Genomic DNA, 21,223 nt, shown 5'->3' with positions numbered 1-21,223 from the left:
CTTTGAGCTGTGGTATAATTTGTCACCTTAATATGATGCTGCTCTGTCAACAGAACAGTTCATTTTTTGTCTCATGATTCAAAAGACAAAATTTTGCTGGAAAAAAAAATAGAGCTAAAAAATACTCAATGCACATCTCATTTGGTGCTTTGATTTAATAGTGCAGAAGATAATAAAAGATTGATTTTAGCCAGCCTAAATTATTTTACAGTTCATGGAAATGGTAACAAAAAAGCATCCCATGAAATAAAAGATAAGAAAGTGCTATGTTGTAAAGGAAACATGAAACGGACTACAGAAAACACAGTAGCTTCTACATACCATTTCTTGGATTTCAGCCGTGGAGGAGGGTTTCTGGGTATAAGAAACAGCGCCCTCATTGGATGCATGTCACAGAGGGCTGGAAAAAAATAAAATTTTGTTCAGTTGTTTTTTCCCTTCTCATGATTCTGCATTTTCATTGTCTTCACTTCAGAATTATTTCATTTTCCTAGACATTTCCCCACTATCAACCCCTACACGTGATGGACACGGGAATGACATTAAGCAGAATTAAACTGAAATGCAAAAGTTAAGACAAAAGTTCTGCCCCTAACTCTGAGTTTAATGCAGCTAAAAATAAAGGCCTAGATTATCCCCTCAGATCCAAACATGATGGGGACCTCTGTGCAGAGATCTCCATCTCCCTCATGGAAGGGAGAGTCAGTCACCTCTGCAGCACTGTCCCCACACCATTCTCCAAACACAAGGGCACTCTGTAGTGTACGGATCCATAAAGGTGGCAGGGGTAGAGACATAGCAGGTAGGGGGCCAAAATGAGGCCAAGGGCAAGGGGGCCCCATTGCAAAGGAGGACATCCTGGTATCTCAACTTCAGCTCAACACCACTGCCAATGAGTGAAGGGGAAAAGAAGGTGCTGAAAGCTAGAGATGGTAGGGGGCAAAGGACTCTGTGCAGATGGCCCTAATCTCCCCTGCTTGGCAATGGATTTCTCATAATATCCTGCAGGGAGCACAAACCTAAAGGAATGACCAGAGAGGATACCGGTGAGGGGTTCATTATGACTCATTTCCTCCCCCAACAGACCCCATTGTGAGCTCTTCTGTAAGAGGGGCCAATCTGAATGCAACAGTTTAGCATGAAGTAATATCAATTACCAAATCCAATCAGGTGAAACGCACATACAGGCTTACGGAGCCCAGTGACAGAGATTTAATTAAAACAAGAGGAGGTTGCTTACTTGTAACTGGAGATATATGGTCCCTATCTGGTTGCTTACTTATAACTGGAGATATATGGTCCATCATGCATCCAGATCCAGAGATTTTGAAAGCAGTAATGTCCGTTGGTCCACTCTGTGTGCCCTTGGCTCACTTCATGGTTTCATCAGAGGTGATAAAAGGTGGGGTGGACCGACCATGTCTCCAGTTCCTTCTCCCCCACAAATCCAGTGGATCCGCAGCAGAGGGTAAGGAGGCCAGGAAGTGGAATAGAGATAGGGACTCCAATTACAGGTAAGTAACCTCCTCTTCTTCTATGTATGATAATCCCTATTTGTATTCCACTGAGGCGATTAACAAGCAGTATTGACATCAGAGGAGGGTGTGAGGATGAGGATGGAACAGCTGAGTGGAGGACAGCCATGCCAAATAAGGCGTCCATAGCAAAGTCCTGCACCCAAGCATAATACGTAGAGAAGGTATGTACTGAACTCCACATGGCCACCCTATGTATGTCCTGAACCAGCACATCTTAGCGGGTGGCCGTGGTCAAAGTCTGGGCTCTCATGGAAGGGGCCCTCACCCCGGGGGGAGGAGGCAATTCTGACAGTTGATAGCACAGTGGAATGTACCCCGAAATTAATTTAGATATTCTCTGTGTGGAGATTGCCTGTTCCTTAACTCTCTCAACTATAGTGATAAACAATCTAGGAGATTTCCTGATCGGTCTTGTCCTCTGCAGGTAGAAGGCCAAGGCCCGATGGATGTTGAAGGTATGAAGTTGTCGTTCCTTTTCTGAGGCACGAGGCTTCACAAAGAAAGCAGTAAGTGGATGGGCTGGTTGAGATGAAACTTGGATATGACCTTTGACAGAAATTTGGGGTGTAGGTTCAGAGACACTTTATCCTAATGGAAAGCGGTGAAAGGAGGGTCTGCCATTATGGTCCCATGCTCATCTACCCTTCTTGCCGAAGAGAGACAGCTGCAAGGAAGACAACTTTCATGGAAAGGAGGGACATGGAACATGAAGCCAGCAGGTCAAAAGGCTGTTTCATTAGTGCCAACAGAACGAGGTTAAGGTCCCACTAGGGAGCAATAGGCTGTAGGGTGCGATGGTTCCAATGAGGCTTTTCTGAAACCGAGCAGTCAACAGGTGTGTAGATACAAAGGGTCCCTCCATGGCAGAGTGGAAGACACTAACTGCCGCTAGATGTATCGTGAGGGAGAGATGCAAAGCCTTCAAGGGCAGGAGGTAATCCAAAAATAGGGGAATCAGCACCTCTTCTGAGAAAAGCCCCTTCTGCTGGGCCCAGGGGGTGAAGTGGTTCCACTTGGCCTGGTAGGAACACCTAGTGGACTCTTTCCTGCTGCTCAAGGGGATGTTTTACACCTCTCATGAGCACACCGGTTCTAGAGAAGATGCCCATCTCAATACCACACCCTGAGGTGAAGCATCCGCGTATCTGATCCTGTTGTGCTGTTGCCTCAATAGCTTTGAGAAAGTGCGGACAGCTGATATGTGGAGTAGGTTGGGAAACCAGAACTGTCTGGGCCAGCATGGGAAAATCAAGATGACCATTGCTCTGACCTGTCTGATCTTGTGGAGTACTTGTGGCAGGAGTTGTAGAGGGGAGAAGGCATAGTTAATCTGGTCCGACCTGCAGAGTATGAGCGCATCATCTTGAGGGAAGGGACCACTACCCTCACGGAGCAGTAAGTGCTGCATTTGTTGTCGACTGCAGAGTTGAAGAGGTCCCTGGTCAGAATCCCTCATTGGTCGAAGATATCACATACTACGGTGTCATGGAGTTCCCACAAATCGTCTGCTGAGGGAGAGTCTGCAATCACATTCTGAGCCCCTGGGAGGTAGGCTGCAGATAACAGGATCTGGTGCACCAATTCCAGAGGTTGATCACCTCCATACAGAGCGCAGTTGATTTTGTGCTCCTTTGTTTGTTGCTGTGGTAAAAAGTGGTAGTGGTGTCCGACATGGTAAGAATACGATGGGAATGGATGGATGGGAGAAATACTCGGCATCCATTCCTTACAGGCCGACGTTCTGAAATATTGATGTGCATCCTGGATTCCCAAGGGGTCCCACGTTCCCTGTGTCATGTGATCTGTGCGCGCTCCCCATCCTATGAGGGATGCATCGGTGATGATCGCCTAGTCCAGAGAAGAGGGAGAAAGGGGACCCCCACACAAACCTGTCGCGGGTCCATCCGACACTGAAGCAAAGAGAGTACCACATGCTTCCTTACCTCTCAGCTAGACCCTGGCGCATGATCCATAGTGGTGGTACCACCAGTGCTGACTTCACTGGCAGCCTCAGGCCGATGTACAGTGGAGGCTACCCAGACAGGGTCTGAATGAGGTCTCACAGCGACTTCTATGAGGGGTTTCCGGAGGCAGAGAGCCCAATCTTCCCAGGTATGGCTGGGGAAGCACTGGCAGATACTGTACCTGGATGCAATGTGAGCTTCTCCCAAGCAGTAGAGGCAGCGTTGATGTTTGTTGCAGACCGAGAAGGAATGCAGGCAGGAGGCACAGATTTTCAAGACTGAGGTTTTCAGCATAGTCCAGTACTTGCATGTGGGTATGGGTGGGAGGGTCCACGCGGAACAAAACTCCCCAGGAAGAACCCTAATTTTACTCCTAAAACTAGCAAACTACTAAAAACTACTACAAAAACAACAGAAACAGTAAACTACTCTTAAAAACTATGTTCAACTGTATATTTTTAAGGCACGTCACATGCAAGAGGACACTAATAATTCCAACCCAGACCATGCAGCAGTAAGAAGAAACTGGGGACGTGATCGGTCTGCCCCTCCCTTTGTTACCTCAGACAAAACCATGAGGTGAGCCAAGGGCGTATGCACGAACCAACAGAAGCTACTACTTCCAAAATCTCTGGCTCCAGACACAGTGCACATGTATAAACCCTCAGTGGAATACAATAGGGACTAGCACGGGATGAAGAGCAAAAAATATGCACATGATCTGAACCAAAAAGTGGTTTAAGAAACCTAAAGAACTACAGTTACATGCAAACTAATAAGGAAATAGTGGTTCTAATGCTGTTAGCTTTGTGCTAGTTGATTCATCCTGGGATAAGCCTCTGTAGATTGGGACCCATGCAAATGTGCAATTATGAGAAAAACCCATCCGATCTCTTAAAACATGAATGTGAATAAGAACACTACGCTGTACGTTAGATATAAAAATCAGAGTTGTAAGTATGGGCTACGATGAAGCTACCATTTTGAGGTTAGACAAAAGTCAACACCCCTGAATGGGGTGGTAGGAAAAAAGACAATTTGCAGTTTTACAAATAAAAATTACTTTAAAAAAAATTGATAAGAATTTTTCTTTTTCGTAATTCAGTTCTTGTTTTTTGCTCCCCTTGCTGCTGTCAGCTTCATGCTTTGTTAATCTTCACAGATGACATGAAGGAGGAAAAAGAACCATGGAAAAGTTAGGCATTTTTAGTTTTTAATTTTACCCTCAAAAATCATCAGACTTGACAGCTGAAAATACTCAGATAGTCTGCTTTTAAAAGTTCTTCACTGACAGTGTTAAAGCTAAATCTATAATTTAAACCACTGTCTTCCAAAAGTCTTCAATGAAAACAAAAACAATTCATAAGAGGAGATTTAAATAGATAAGTTTCAGAGTTCAAGAAGAATGTTACCATTACACAGACTCATGTAAATCAGAGATAGAAAGGGCCTACTAAGCCATGCAGTCTATCTCCCTGACAGAGCAAAATTTTTCAAGCCAGTACACATTTAGCATTTTTTAATCCTAGTCTGGTTTTAAATATCCCAAGCAATAGGGCTTCCACCACTTCCCTGTGGACACAATTCCAAAGCCCAATATATCTCATGGTCAGGAAGTTTACAGACCCATTGACTTCCAAATAGTCCTGTCATTGCTATTACATTACTACAATTACAATCGCTGCACAGTAATGCTTTCACACTGTAGTAGTATCTTTATCAAGAGAGTTGCCATTTATAGGATTTTATATTTATGGTGCAGGAAAAACCAAGGAGTATAGATACACCAACAGTGCATTTTCAGAAACCTCAAAACTGGGTTTGAATTACAACCAGCAACTCATAAGTATATGTTTCTGTCTTAATGAGCCCCTTAGGAAAAAGCACACACATCACTTACGGGGAGCTCCTTCTGCCATCTCAATGGCCGTAATGCCACATGACCAAAGGTCACTCTGCAAAGAAAGAGACCATATGTTAGTAGATATGTTGTCATACTCCGTAATGGCATCTACTAATGAACTGCAGGTAAGAAACTAAAACCAGCTACCAAGGTTATTTAAACAGTTTTTAAAATGGCTTTTCTTCTTTTAGCCCTAATATAAAATGCCAGATATGATGCCATACAGCATCTGTGTGTTATCTAAACACACATACAATTCCGCACACAATTTCTTAATAGTATACAAACACTTTCATATAAGGACATTTCAAGACATAATTAGATCATAATTGCCCAAAAGTTAAGTTCTGAAAAAAAGTTATATTTCTCTGAATATAGATATTGTAAGAGGTAAACATTCCCCAGTAGTATTTGCAATCCAAACATTGCAGCCCTCTCCTAGCATATGAGACTTTGAAAATGCATAGACTAGAAACAAAAGTGAAACCAAGAAGTCAGTTTTCAGATGTGTTAATTATCAGAAATACAAAACCTTAAATAAAATAGTTCTAAAAATTAGATTTTAAAAACTCTTTTTTGCTGTTGATAATCTAACAGTATTTTTATGTAGGGATTTTTTAAAAAAAATTGAGCCCATCATTGCTCATTGGCAGTTCAGCCAAACCTCTACCTTTACATTGCCCAATAAAATTAGAACGTGTCTTAGCAGCATAAATTCCTAATGCCAGGAGACACAGGCAACCAGCCATGTGCCCAAGAAAAGTAAGAAGTGCTCCATGGACCATTGGTGGCCAGAGTGAGTACCTTATCCCAGCAGTCTCGTATTATGTGTGTCATTACACAAGGGGGATCCTGGAATGGAAATCTTTCAGGATATTGGCATTGGATAGCAACTAGGACCAGAGGATAACCACATTCCTTGCTGAATCAGAACTATGGTTTAGAGATTCTCTTCCATCATAGGAACACCAAAAATAAATAACTGCTGAAGAGTCCTGGAATGGAACTGAGCTCAAGGGGCTACAATAGGTCCTGACAGGAGACAATATTACCCCCATTCAGGATGTGGGGAAGAGAACTACCATTGAGAAATATAGTGCTCAGAGCTTCCAGGTTGATAATCGTCTTAGAATATGGCAAGACATACTGGAATGGGTGAACAAACTCTTTTCTGTGCTCACCATTAGCTCCAAGCAATGGAACAACTCCATTTTCAGGCCCTAGAAGCTTCCCAACCAGGCACCAGTTTGTTCTGGCTCAATCCATCAGTTGCAATGATTAAAGTAAGCCTGTAAAACACTAATTTTCTAAGAAATAGAATATGTAGCAGGAGGATATTGAGATGTCTTTATGTGAAGCACCTCTACTTCACATCAGGAGCAATAAGGGAGAGTTTTAAGAGACATGAGCATAAATCACAGGTTTTGTATGCCTCATGGAATTCCTTTACATTTGATCCCCTTTAATTATTAAACATGTAGATTAGTTCGGGGGTTTTCTCCCCCTCAGAATAATTTCTATCTATTGAGGTCTGTTATCTTACTTTAACCTTCATCCTTATGTCTTACCAACTCTACCCTGAAAGGGATTAAATTTTTTCCACAGATCTCAATCAGGGCAAGGAATATGTAAAGTTATTAGTCAAGACAAATGGGCTCAACCCTAGGCCTGGTCTACACTACGCATTTATACCGATTTTAGCAGCGTTAAACCGATTTAATGCTGCACCCGTCCACACAACGAGGCCTTTTATATTGATATAAATGGGCTCTTTAAACCGGTTTCTGTACTCCGCCCCGACGAGAGGAGTAGCGCTGAAATCGGTATTACCATATCAGATTAGGGTTAGTGTGGCCGCAAATCGACGGTATTGGCCTCTGGGCGGCATCCCACAGTGCACCACTGTGACCGCTCTGGAAAGCAATCTGAACTTGGATGCACTGGCCAGGTAGACAGGAAAAGCCCCGCGAACTTTTGAATTTCATTTCCTGTTTGCCCAGCGTGGAGCTCTGACCAGTATGGGTGGCGATGCAGTCCCAAATGCAAAAAGAGCTCCAGCATGGATCGTACGGGAGATACTGGATCTGATCGCTGTATGGGGAAACAAATCTGTTCTATCAGAGCTCTGTTACAGAAGACGAAATGCCAAAGCATTTGAAAAAAATCTCCAGGCTATGATACAGAGTCCACAAGCGTAACGGACAAGCCAAAGAATCAAATGGACGCTCATGGAGGAAGGGAGGGGGGACTGAGGACTCCAGCTATCCCACAGTCCCCGCAGTCTCCGAAAAGCATTTGCATTCTTGGCGGAGCTCCCAATGCCTGTAGGGTCAAACACATTGTCCGGGGTGGTTAAGGGTATTTCTCGTCAATTTACTCCCCCTCCACCCGCCCATCAAAGAAAAGGGAAAAAAATCGTTTCTTGACTTTTTTCAATGTCACCGTATGTCTACTGCATGCTACTGGTAGACACGGTGCTGGGGTAATGAACAGCAGCATCCTCTCCCCTCCCTTCCCCAGTGGCAGACGGTACAGTGCAGCAGGACTGGTAGCCGTCCTCATCATCAGTCCGTGAGTGCTCCTGGCTGGCCTCAGGTGAGGTCGGCCGGGGGCGCCGCGTAAAAATAGGAATGACTCCCGGTCATTCCTGGCAGATGGTACAGAATGCCTGGTAACCGTCCTCATCATAGCAACTGGAGGCTGAGTTCCATCAGCCCCCGCCCTTTCATGTCTAAAGAAAAGATTCTGTACTGCCTGGACTATCACAGCAGCGGGAGGCTGCACTCCTCTCCCCTCCACCATTTAATGTCCTGCCTGGACTATCATAGCAGCTGGAGGCTGCCTCTCCCTCATTTTATCTCACTAAAAAGTCAGTGTTTCTTATTCCTGCATTCTTTATTACTTCATCACACAAATGGGGGGACCCTGCAATGGTAGCCCAGAAGGGTTGGGGGAGGAGGGAAGCAACGGGTGGGGTTGTTGCAGGGACACCCCCTAGAATGGCATGCAGCTCATCATTTCTCTGGGATCTGACACAGAGCAACTGTGCTCTCTGGTTCTCTGATACACTGGTTCTCTAGTACACTTTCTCCACAGTGCAACGCTCCAGAAATCGACGTTAGCCTCAGTACATGGACGCATACCACCAAATTATTGTGCTTTGTGTGGCCGTGTGCACTCGACTTTATACATTCTGTTTTACAAATCCGGTTTATGTAAAAATCGGAATAATCCTGTAGTGCAGACGTACCCCTAGCTAGATGTTCAGGTGTGCATATCATCAACCATGGACATTTATGTATCTAACATGAGTATCAACCCCAATGCACTAGCTCCAATGCTCTTGATGTAACTATAATCACAGACTTTCACATTTCCTAGCTACCTTTCTTAGTTTTAATGTTTGAAGAGTTCATTAGTCTGAGTAAAGATTAAAAACACATTTCATATTTTATTCCCTCTCTTGTGGCTCCCTGAAACAAGCTAAAAGGTACTTAGAAGCTTTCTGCAAATCTCCTATAAAGGAATTTAGCTTTAGAAGATGTAGCAAAAACAACAACAAAAAATTGGTATAAATACCATCAAGCCAATTTTACTTTTAGGGAGGTTAGATTTGATGCTTGTAGCTCAGTGCAGGACCAGTTGCGTCCAATTAATTTTTGGAGAAATATATTGTTTGATGGATAAATCTTCTATGTGATTGTGACAGAGTGCTGAGAACAAGCAGCTGAACCAGCACTCTGGTCACTGTAAATCCAATTAGTTCCCCCCACTCCAGGAGGGGGCTTGATTGAAGTAAGGACTGACTAGTTATTAGACCAGCCTCAGCTGGGGAGAACTAAGGAGATAATTAGCCCATTAACTGTAAGTGTAGAAAAGAAGCACAAGAAGGAAGTGAGAGAGAGAGAGAGAGAGAGAAAGGCCAGCAAGGCTAACGTAATGGGAGACCTCTGTGTAGAGAGCTCTCTTCTGTCTGGTAAAAAGGGATGATGATTGTATGTCCCTTTAAATAGAATTGCTGCATGGGACTGTAAAGGGGTGTTGGCTGGCTGATATAACAAAAATAAAATATATGATGTGGGTTACAAACCAGAGGTGGTAAAACCATTTGTGCAGGAAGACAAAAGTGGAGAGCTGTGCCCAGCCACAGTGATTAACATTCAAATGATCTCTCAAACCAGGACAGTGCATGCTTTAACCAGCTCCTTCTCTATTACATTGTAACTTAACTCTTCTATTCTGTCAAAAAGATGCATTTCAGATGGGGGCTCTATTTAAGCAAAATGTTAAAATGTATTGTTTTGACATTACCACAATAAGCAGGATATAGTAAACAAATTAAAATGCTAAGATATTCAAAGAAATCGAAAACAAATTTTCTTGTTAGACTCTTTCTACAACATTTTGTACTGTGCCGAGCACAAGGGGATCCCTCTCCCTGACTGAGGTTCTTAGAAGCTACTGCAGTACAAGTTACAAATACAGTGTTATTAATTATGATCATCTAGTAACGATCTGTTCTTTGTACTCACCTTATACAGATTTACCTTTACAAGAAATCACTCTCACAACCATACAAGGAGACAAAGTAAGAGAGAAATATAAGAGCTGCCTTCACTCATGGTTATTAGACACTAGATATCACTATATTATTACTGTGAGAACAGGACTTTCTTACTCTGTAATCATAAGTAGCATCTGGATTTTCATCACAGGCAATAACTTCTGGAGCCATCCAGTATGGGGTTCCAATAAATGTGTTTCTCCTGCCAACCGTCCTGTCCAGCTGGGCACTAACACCAAAATCCACTGTGGGTGGAATAAAGATTAAAATAAAATAAGAGGGGGAAAAAAACATGCTGTGATTACTTCTCTAAGATAATTTGGAAAATAAACCTATGTGGGAGAGCCATGTTCAGGAGAAACCATTAAGGTTAATACTCAGACTTGCCAGTGTCCTCAGGCATCAGACCACGGAAGTCAGGAGAAAGAGCAAAACACAAGCAGCTCTTGAGGACCTCTCACTGGGCTGCCAGTGCAGTCTTCCCATTATCTGTAGAGATCCCTTCCCATAGCAGAGAAAACAGATGCAAACATATTGTCTTGGGGGCAAAGGGAGACTTGCTATCTCCATTAATCATGAGACAGGGTGTCTTGGCTTATCTAGAGCGACCTTGCTTTCCACAGATGCTCTCATGGTGAGGCAGCACCAGCAGGTCAGCTCGGCCACCATTTGGTCCTTCACTCTCTCTGCCCAAAATCCAGGAGAGAAAATCAAGTACTGCTCACAGGGACTGCTTCCTGTCCTAATACATGTGAATGAGGCACAGTGGGAAGCAAATGCGGAGCACAGTTCAAAAGGTACTAATTCGGGGCTCATCTAGACACAGTTTTTGCAGTTACTGATTAATTAAATTGGTAGAAAAACGATTTTATTAAATTGATGCAACTGCCCTTGCATAGACATGGTGATACTGGTTTAACTGTTTTGGTAGGTGTAAATTTAATGCACCAAACTATATAGATACAAACCCCTTTATATAGTGTGACTACATCCATATTAGGCAGTGTTTCTCAAACTGGGGCCACCGTTTGTGTAGGGAAAGCCCCTGGTGGGCTGGGCCGGTTTGTTTACCTTCCCCGTCTGCAGGTCCAGCCGATCGCGGCTCCCACTGGCCGCGGTTCGCTGCTCCAGGCCAATGGGGGCTCTTGGAAGTGGTGCGGACCGAGGGACATACTGGCCGCCGCTTCCAGCAGCTCCCATTGGCCTGGAGCAGCAAACCGCAGCCAGCGGGAGCCGCCATCGGCTGGACCTGCGGATGGGGCAGATAAACAAACCAGCCTGGCCCACCAGGGGCTTTCCTTACACAAGCAGCAGCCCCAGTTTGAGAAACACTGGTATTAGGTGTGAAATTTAACTAGATTTGTTTTTCTACCAATTTAGTTAAATCAGTGCAAAACCTGTGTAGATAAGCCCTATTAAACCAACAGTATAGGAGCTGCTGTGTCCTGCTTAGAAGATCAAGAAATGAGTAGCTCCCTGGAACACTTTTATCACAGCATACAAGGCATCTTTCAGCGTTCCATCTAAAAGGAAGGTGTGTGCTGGACAGGAGGTCCTTACCTTGGGTCTATATTTCACCAAAAGGTGACAACCTTACAGTACAACAAATGCACAACATTAAAATGTGCAGTAACTGAAAAAGGCAAAATAAATCAGCATGGAAGCATCCCACCCATGTGGAGCCTGGAGGACGAGTATCAAAACAAACATGTAGTTAAACCTCAATATGTATAAACCACTAACTACACAGTACATGTTGAGAAATTAATTTGTAAGTGGTTCGGGACAGGGATAAAAGAACAGATGTCATGTGAACTTCTCTGTCTTGAACAGAAGTGGCCAGGAATGATAATAGCTTCAAATGTTCCAAACAGGCATTCCAGGGCTGGAACCAACTTAGACTTTCTGCCTCAGACCAGTTGTGAGTGCTGTACACATTACTTAGATGTTTGGGTCTGGAGCCTGAGCAGCTAGCACTTCTTGAACTGAATGCAGATACAAAAAGATACCCACCACGTCCTAATTTTGTGCGATTGGCTTCTAAGCCCAAATTCAATGGAAGCAGAACCAATTCTGGCTCTAAGCTGACCTGTAGAGTCATACAAAGAATAAGCAAAGGACATGGAGTGATCTACCCACTGATATGATATGAGAGCCAACGATCTCCAGCAACAACCTCAAGAATCCCTGCATTCCTTAACAGACAGGGAGGGAATAAGGCCAGTGTCCCTGACTCAGACTGCAGCAATGACACAGGATATATTACTGTACTAAAGAGCATGCCACATTCCTAAGAGGTCAAATAAAGTTAGGGAACATGCAAAAAACATACATGAACCAGGAAGTGAACATGCTTGCCTACTTACCAAGCTTCACCTCTGCATTTTCTGTTAACAATACATTCTGCCCTTTGATGTCCCGGTGAATCACATGGTGGGCATGAAGATGTGCCAATCCCTTCATTTAAAAAAGGAAAACATCTAAGTTTAGGCTCTTAGCTTTGTAGCAACAGTTTCATAAAAAGTCTGAGTTGACACAGACAACATACTTAATTAGTTACCCTGGGAGCTGTTTTAAAAAGAGCTCACACCGTTCTCCAGTGGCTCTTGGGGTCCTGTCCTGAATGCATGAAACATGATCCACAGTAGACTTCCAGCAGCGTGTCACCTGCCTACGTTTTCATAAGCTAGCAGGGAGGAAAGCCTCAGGTTGTGCACATACTGTACACAAATAAAGTCCAACAAATGCTTTTTAGCTGTAGCTTTTAGGGAATTTTGGATTACATGAAGTTCCAATGCAATGAAATTGGAGTTCAGTCACACACAGAGTCACCCTTAGAAGAACAAGAATGTAGCGTGGGAAATGAACCCAACCCACCTATATTTTAATGTGAGATATCTCACAAAAAGAAAAGGGGGTACACAATTTATGTTTGGTGATAAAAGGATACTGGCAACAGACAACAGCACACTTGCAAAGTTACAGTTCTGTTGTTTAGCCTCCATAAATCTGATCTCTGATCATTCTCCTTCAAAACACACCACATTAAAAAAAAGAGCATTATACTGTCCAAATGAAACAAAACCTATTGGCAGATGGTGCTTTTTGTGGCTACAGCACCTGGATGCATTCCCCAAAGCATCACACTGCACAAGTCTTGTGGAGGGGAGGAGGAGGAGGAGGACTACGTATGTGGTATTTTACTGTTTACTGCAATTTGTGGAGCAAAGAACAAACGTCTCAGCAACTGACTTGATTTTGGTTTCTCTCCAGCAATCAGTTCGGAAAATTATACTCTCTAGTGGCATCATCTTGCTTGCTCATGCTCCCCTCACATATTTTTAATTTTTTTTTTTAACTTTACAGTTACAGAAGGTTAAAAGAGCAGTAAATTGCTGTAAAACAGTCTTTTCTAACACATGTTCTTCATTAAACACTCATTGACCAGTTTGGCTCGTCTTTTTTTAAACCGTTAGTAAGTATGACAAACAATACAGTTTGGAACTCCTCCTTGCAGAGGTTACGAGCTAATACTATGAACGTTTAATGTCCTTGACATCATCTGCTGGGCATTAACACTAAGGTTAAATTTATTTCCTGTGGAAATTAAGGCTTCTGGTTGCCCTGGCTTGGCACAACAATTTGCAAAGCCTCATGCCACACTGCACAAGCCAGGGAGATAGTCATGTGTTCTCACCTCTTTACATCTAATCATATGAAAAAGTCCATGAGTGTTTGGGATGGAATCAGAGGACACAGAAAGGTCAAAGACTAGTTACTTCTTTCAATTCAAATTTTGAACAGTTGCCCTACCACCACTTGGCATATGTTCCCCTAGGTTTTCACTTGCACAAATCTTAAGCCCACTAGCCCATCTAACTTTCATTCTCTTTATTATACACTGAGTGTGACTTCACATCTTTACCTGATGGGGACAGAGAATGTGCATAATATTGTATGTTGCACTTCAGAAAGAATTTACATACAATCTCATACGCGTTGCAGATCAAATGTAACTTTTACATTGGTCAAGCTAAATGTTACAATACTGAAGTCACTTATCCATGTGACTAAAGTACAGCTGCCATTGGGTATTCATGTCACCCACATTCCTATTTGCTAGTAAACAAGAATAAAAAATGGGCTCAAATGCCCAACAGCAGCACTTTGCACCATCGCTCAGAGTTAGGCCAGGAAGCCAAGATTCTTCTTTTGCTCCCTCATTTCCCCAAAAATCACTCTGCTAGCAGTGTACAAATGCACAATGGACAAACGTGGATTCCAGAAGCACTGATTTACTAAGGACCACTTATGCTTTTCTTTAACATAATTCCCTTAACTACAGGGATTATTACTGGAGCAATTCTATTCACATACTGTACTCAGGTAATAAGGTTGGGAGGGTTTTTGCTTTTTAAATTAACTATAGAAAGCTGGACCAGTTTTACTCAGCATAGCAATCAAATGCCAAATCAAGAGACAGTATTCACTTGTACCAGTTGGAAATTAGACTTGAAAAGTAACGAAACAAAAATCTTCATTTTTCAAGCTACTGTAGATGGCGGCTATCTTTCAAAAAAGTACAATTACTTAGTAATGTACTTCAGTAATAGAGATGCCTAACTGAACACACCAGTTTGCATTCTGCCTTACATGTGATTTCGGAACGGATTCATGTGTAAACATTAACAATAGGATTTTCAAAGGCATGCAGTATTGGCCTCTCTCAACTCCCACTGGCTTCAAGAGGAACGGAGGTAACGCCAGTACTGAGCACTTCTGAAAGTGTCAGCCTAAATCTCATTTTTTATTATGTCATTGTTGGCATTGAGGTGTTATATTAGTCAGTGGGCTACAGCGATATGGAAAATGGTTCTCAAACTCTAAACTGGTTTCCCATGACACAGTTCTCCACTTTTCAGCAAGATTGCCATTATACTACACAGCAGCGATTTGAGGCTTTTATTTGTAGAAGCTCAACCTAGACATCATTCTTAGGCTGCACCTGTGTTAGCACAGAAATAGGATTGTATTTTTTCCAGACACAATAGACTATCCTCCTCACCCTGAGAATCTCTCTGGAGATATACGCTATCCAGTCTTCTTTTAGAGTGTTCCCTTTTGTGTTCTTCACAAGGTCTGTGATAGAGCCTGCACCACAAAATTCCATAACAAGCTGCAAAAGAAACATGAGGACAAAGCCAGTATTAAGCAAAAAAACTCTCACTTGTGTACAGCAGCAAAAGAGCTCAGGCTATGGGTGCTGTGATGTTCAGTACAATGCTCATGTCACACAAAGACAACGTTTAATGTCTTCACATGGAGAGTGGATCCAAACCAAACGTCTCTATTACGACATATAGTACCCCCTTGCTATAAGGAACCCCCAGGGATCCAAGTCATTTTTTCAGTATAGCCAGGGATTGGTTATAGTGAAAGGAGGAGAAACAGCTCCTGCAGCATGGGGCTGCGATGGGGACAGAGAGCTCCTTCAGCCCCAGGGAGGAGTGCACTGCAACACCCCATCGTAACCCTGGGCTGGAGGAGCTGTCAGGCCCTTCCCCCGCAGCCCTGAGGCAGGAGGAGCTCTCAGCACTGCCACCACAGTGGGCAGGGCTGGAGGTGGAATCCAGGGACCATGTTTGCTATAGCCCAAGGTTCACTATTGCTAAGGGTGTTATAGCGAGTGCCTACTGTATATGGAATATGTCTCATATTAGTTAGCTCATCTTCAATGGCTGATTTATTCACTGTAATTTGATGCTGAGCATCTGGATTTTCTCAATTAACAGCATTGCTCAACAAGCCTAGTGCTAAAGAGTTCAATTGATCACACCATCACATCCCTCCCTCCGCAGTTTCCATGTATTTACAAGGCTCAGGAACAGCTATTGGTTTCGCATGCACATCTGTGCCTCAGCTTCCTGAGGGGCTGGATACTGTTACCCAAAGCAAACTCAAATGAAAACATTTAACATTAAAATATTTTCTACTTGTCCAAGCACTAAAAACCAACTTCCCTCTGTTCATAGCACACTTAGAGATTTCCAATATTTGATTTAGAAACCAACAGATTTAGGGTATGCTGATTCTAAAACATGTGCATGCCTGTCTTACATCTCTCGCACTACTGAAAGCTAGATTAATTTCTAGGCACTACATGCTTTAACTAAACATAACTGTACACACATTAAAAGTATCTTACAAGGCTCAATTTACTGTATACTGTACAATAGTTAACTGTATTTTAAATACTTGTCAGTTATCAGGGCACAGAATGAAAATGTTACTGTTAAGGGGACAATAATGCAATGTAGATAGTGCTGATAATGCAGATGGTGATGCTGTGGACATCCCATAAGCATTAAAGAAAAGAGAAATCATAAGTGCTGGTTTATTTTTAAGGCAACATTCTCTTGCCGCTCAGTATCTCTGCTTCATTAGCAGGAAATGTGTTACTATCCAGCTGGGAAAGAAAACAGTTACTTATCACAGAAATAGGGCTTGAAAGGACCTTTAGAAGTCATCAAGTCCAGTCCCCTGCACTGAGGTAAACCATCCCTGACACACATTTAAAAACCTCCAATGATGGGGATCCCACAACATCCCTTTGAAGCCTATTCCAGACCTCAACTACCCTTATATTTAGGAACTTTTCCCTAACACCTAACCTAAATCTCCCTTGCTGCAGATTAAGCCCATTACTTCTTGTCCTACCTTCAGAGCACATGGAAAACAACGGATCACAGTCCTCTTTCAGCAGCCCATAATATATTTGAAGACTGTTATCAGGTCCCTCACTCAGTTTTCTTTTCTCAAGGCTAAACATGCCCAGTTTTTTTAACCTTTCCTCATAGATCAAGTTTTCTAAACTTCTGGTCATTTTTGTTGCTCTCCTCTGGACTCTCTTCAATTTATCCACATCTTTCCTAAAGTGTGGTGCAGAGAATTGGACACTACTACAGTTGAGGCCTTACTAGCAATGAACAGAGTGGGACAATTACCTCCCATGCCCTACATACAACACTTCTATTAAAACACCCCCAAAATTATTTTAGTCTTTTTTGCAACTGCTTCATATTGTTGACTCATATTCAATTGGTGATCCACTATGAACTCCATACCCTTTTCAGCAGTCCTATCACCTAGCCAGTTATTCTCCATTTTGTAATTATGCATTTGATTTTTCCTTCCTAAGTGAAGTACTTTGCACTTGTCTTTATTGAATTTCAGATCAAGTCTCCAATTTGTCAAAGTTGTTTTGAATTCTAATCCTGTCCTCGACAGTGCCTGCAAAGCCTCCCAGCTTGGTGTCATCTGCAATTTTATAAGCTCTCCCCTCCATCTTCCAAGTCACTAATGAAAACATTGACTAGTACCGACTCTGGACTGACCCGTGGGCCCAATCAGATACACCCTCCCAGTTTGACAGAAAATCATTGATAACTAAGGCTGCGAGCCTGTCACGGAGGTTGCAGAAGTCACGGATTCTGTGACTTTCTGCGACCTCTGTGACATTCAGCAGCAGCAGTGGCCAGTGTGGCTGATCCCATGGCCACCCCAGCAACTGGCCCCAAGGAACCGCCTGAGCAATGGCCGGGGTGGCTGGCTCCGGGGACCACCTCAACAGCAGGGACCCCCAGAGCAGCGGGGCCCCGAGGCAGCTAAGATTTAGTCAGGGGTGTTTTTAGTAGAAGTCATGGACAGGTCAGAGGCTGTGATTTTTTGTTTATTGCCTGTGACCTGTCCATGACTTCTACTAAAAATATCCGTGACTAAATCTTAGCCTTATTGATAACTACTCTGAGTACGGTCTTTCCAACAGTTGGGCACCAACCTTATACTAATTTCATCTACACTAGGGATTCTCAAACTTCATTGCCCCACAAACCCCTTCTGACAACAAAAATTACTACACGACTCCAGGAGGGGGGACCGAAGCCTGAGTCCACCTGACTGTCACTGTCCTGTGCAGGGGAGCTGGTGGCAAAGCCCAAGCCCCATTGCCCTGGGCAGGGAACGGTTCAAAGCTGAAGCCCAAGCCTGTAACCGTCAGGTTTCAGCTTTGGCCCCACGTGGCACGGCTCAGACTTCAGCCCTGAGCCCCAGCAAGTCTAAGCCAGCCCTGGCAACCCCTGCTAAAATGCAGTCGCAACCCACTTTGGGGTCCCGACCCACAGTTTGAGAACCACTGATCTAGACAGCATTTCCCTAGTTTGCTTATAAGAATATCATGTAGGACTGTGTGAAAAGCCTTACAAAAACCAATATATATCACAGCCACTGCTCCTCCGCATCCCCCTCCCCACTCAAAAAAATCCATTTAAAGTGGTTTGTCATGACTTGTTTTTGACAGATCCATGCTGGCTATTCCCTAAAACCCCATTATCCTTTAAATGTTCACTAACTGAGTATTTAATAATTTGTTCCAGTATCTTTTGAGGCATCAAAGTTAGGCTGACTCGTCTATAATTCCCTGGGTCCTCTTTGTTCCTCTCTTTAAAGACAGATACTATGTTTGCCCTTCAGCATTCGTTTGAGACCCCACTGGTCCTCCGTGAATTCTCAAAGATAACAATCCAGAGATTGCTTTAGCTACTCCTAAAGTATCCTTGGATAAATTTCATCAGGCCCTGCCGACCTGAATACATCTAACTTATCTAAATATTGTTTAACCTGTTATTTCCCTATTTTTAGCTTGTGTTCCTTCCCCCTTGTTGTTAATATTGTGTTGAATATCTAGTCATCATTAACCTTTTTAGTGAGGACTGAAGCAAAACAGGCTTCTTGATATGATCTCCTCCTCTGCTATGCCCTGTTCTGCCTTTGTAACAACAGTACAGGGATATAGTGTTGATAGGTTTGAAATGCTACTATAACTTGAAACATGCTGGGGAAAATCAGAAAACACAAATATGACGGATATTAGGCATTTATGCAGTGTAAGGTCTAGTGTGACACATTTGATTTTTAGTTATCCAAAGTAGGCCTCAGTTGTGCCTTCTCATTTTGCATACGAACAAGTTGACAGCAGAAAATCAGGTACACTGCATGCCTGCAAAGTTACCTTGAAATAGCAGGACAGTTGGGGGCTTTTGCAATATTTTGTAACATAGAAATTAGGCATCTAGATTGCCCTGATATATATGATTTAGTAAGAAACTGATTGTCACAACTTGCTGAGGTCAGTGATCAGAATTATAATTATGGTTATCTGGAATACCACATAAATAATGGGCAGAAATAAAGGTTATGATGATCTAGGAAAGGGTCAAATATGGGCATGCATCTGAAGGGTCACATAAAGGATGGGTATAAAACATCTGACTTTGTTCCCTAAATTTTGGGTGCATCAGGTTCCTGAAATAGTAGCAACTGGTTCATGACCTGCTTTCTTTTAACATACTCCACTGACTGAATTCTTCCAGCTTAGTTTTACATAATGTTCAAGGATATGAGAGTTTGCTATCAATCCTAAAACCTATTTCTCTGTATGTGTTACGCTGTTTGGTTATAGCAATGAGCTGATTTATTTGGATTTTAAGTAAAGCTTATTTTTACATTTATCATCTGTGTTGTTGGTCACATCAATCCAGGAACGAACAACAAACTTCTGTGTAGCCGCCTGAAAGGGAAGAACCTGTGCTAAAGAATTAACAATCCTAATTAATGCACACTAGCAATAATTGATCAGGCTACAGGACCTACACTTCACTTCATCTTTCTCTTGTTCCTAATGTATTTAAAGAACCTTTTAGGTCTCTTGCTAGGCGTAACTCATTTTTCTTCTTCATCTTCAAGCCCTTCTGATTTTCTCCCTACATGCTAGTTATATTCTTTTGTACTCCTTAGCAATTTGTCCATGTTTCCATTTTTTTTTATAGGATTCCTTTTTGACTTTCAGGTTATTAAAGATCTGCTGATGGAGCCATATTGGCCTTACTATTCGTCCCATTTTTCCTTTGCAACTGGATAGTTTGCAGTTGTGCCTTTAATATTGTCTCCTTGACAAACTGGCAGTTATCCTGAACTTCTTTATCCATTTGCTTCCCACGGATCTTTACCTATCAGTTCTGCGAGTTTGCTGAAGTCTATTCTAAGTCCATTGTCCTTATTCTCCTGCTCTCAGTCCTTCCTTTCCTTAGAATAATGAAGTCTACTACTCCACAATCACTTTGACCCAAATTGCCTTCCACCTTCATATTCATTACCAGGTCCTCCCTGTTGACCAGAATTGAGTCAAAAACGGCAGTCCCCCTGGTTATTTCCTCCCCTTTCTGAATCAAAAGGTTGTCTCCTATACATTTCAAGAACCTACTGGAAATTTTGTGTTTTGCCATATTACTTTTCCAACAGTTGTCTGGATAGTTTAAGGTCCCCATAACTACCAAGTCTTATGTTTTAAATATTTCTGTTGTTTGTTCTAAGAATGCCTCATTCACCTCCCCTTCCTGATTTGGTGGTCTAAGGAGACACCTACCAGGACGTCACCTCTATTTATTTTTTACCCCTTTCTCTTTACCAAGATACTTTCAACTGGTTTGCTTCTCATCTCCTTCTGGACCTCAGCACAAGCGTATATATTCTTCATGTTCAGTGCAACACTTCCCCTTTTTATCCTGCCTGTCCTTGCTGAACAAGCCATATCCTTCTACACCAATTATCTAGTCATGACACTTATTCCATTAAGTCTCTGATACACCAAATAAGTCAGAATTTAGCTTACATTCTAATGCTTTCAGGTCTTCCTGTATATTCTGCATACTCATTGTGTACAGACATCTAAGATTTTCGTGGTGAATTAAACATTACATAGCGAATTAAACATTAATAGCAAATTTTAGCTTGATTTTCTTGTTAAGGCTGCACAATCAGCCTGGGTGATTTATAATAAAACAACCTTCATAAAACACCACATTTCATTAATGTTGTTTTTCCAATATGATCTTTCTGTTGTTCTCAAATTATAACCAAAGGGGAAAAGCCTATAAGCATGCTGGGGAAACATCAGCTTACCCACAATTGGTCATCATGTCCTGGGGGACTTTTCTTAATGAAAGCACCGTAATAAGTTGCAATGTTTCTATGATGCGAATATTTCTTTAGCATATTTATCTCCAGTTTGATTTCTTCTTCTTCATCCTTTGGAACAAAACAAAAAGCACATATTTTATATGACAAATACATTATTTATCTCCTCTCTCACATGCATGGACAGATAGAAGGGAAAGTTTCATTTATATCAGCAGCATGA

The 21,223-nt window shown here is 42.5% G+C and overlaps 1 protein-coding gene across 4 annotated transcripts in view; it reads right to left on the bottom strand.

Annotated features, from left to right (window-relative positions):
• MAP4K4 (mitogen-activated protein kinase kinase kinase kinase 4) overlaps positions 1–21,223 on the bottom strand; it is a 264,439-nt gene that overhangs the window by 79,674 nt on the left and 163,542 nt on the right. For all 4 annotated transcript variants that reach the window (XM_050923011.1, XM_050923020.1, XM_050923027.1 and 1 more), the window contains exons 4-9: positions 20,986–21,111; positions 15,035–15,145; positions 12,336–12,426; positions 10,084–10,214; positions 5,403–5,457; positions 322–400 (exon numbers count right to left, since the gene is read on the bottom strand). In XM_050923011.1, coding sequence (XP_050778968.1) covers positions 322–400; positions 5,403–5,457; positions 10,084–10,214; positions 12,336–12,426; positions 15,035–15,145; positions 20,986–21,111 — 593 coding nt within the window. The remainder of the gene's footprint in view (positions 1–321; positions 401–5,402; positions 5,458–10,083; positions 10,215–12,335; positions 12,427–15,034; positions 15,146–20,985; positions 21,112–21,223) is intronic.

This window comes from Gopherus flavomarginatus, chromosome 1 (assembly GCF_025201925.1).
Source record: "Gopherus flavomarginatus isolate rGopFla2 chromosome 1, rGopFla2.mat.asm, whole genome shotgun sequence".
NCBI classification, from domain to species: Eukaryota; Metazoa; Chordata; order Testudines; family Testudinidae; genus Gopherus; species Gopherus flavomarginatus.
This window is presented reverse-complemented; position numbering and strand designations above follow the sequence as displayed.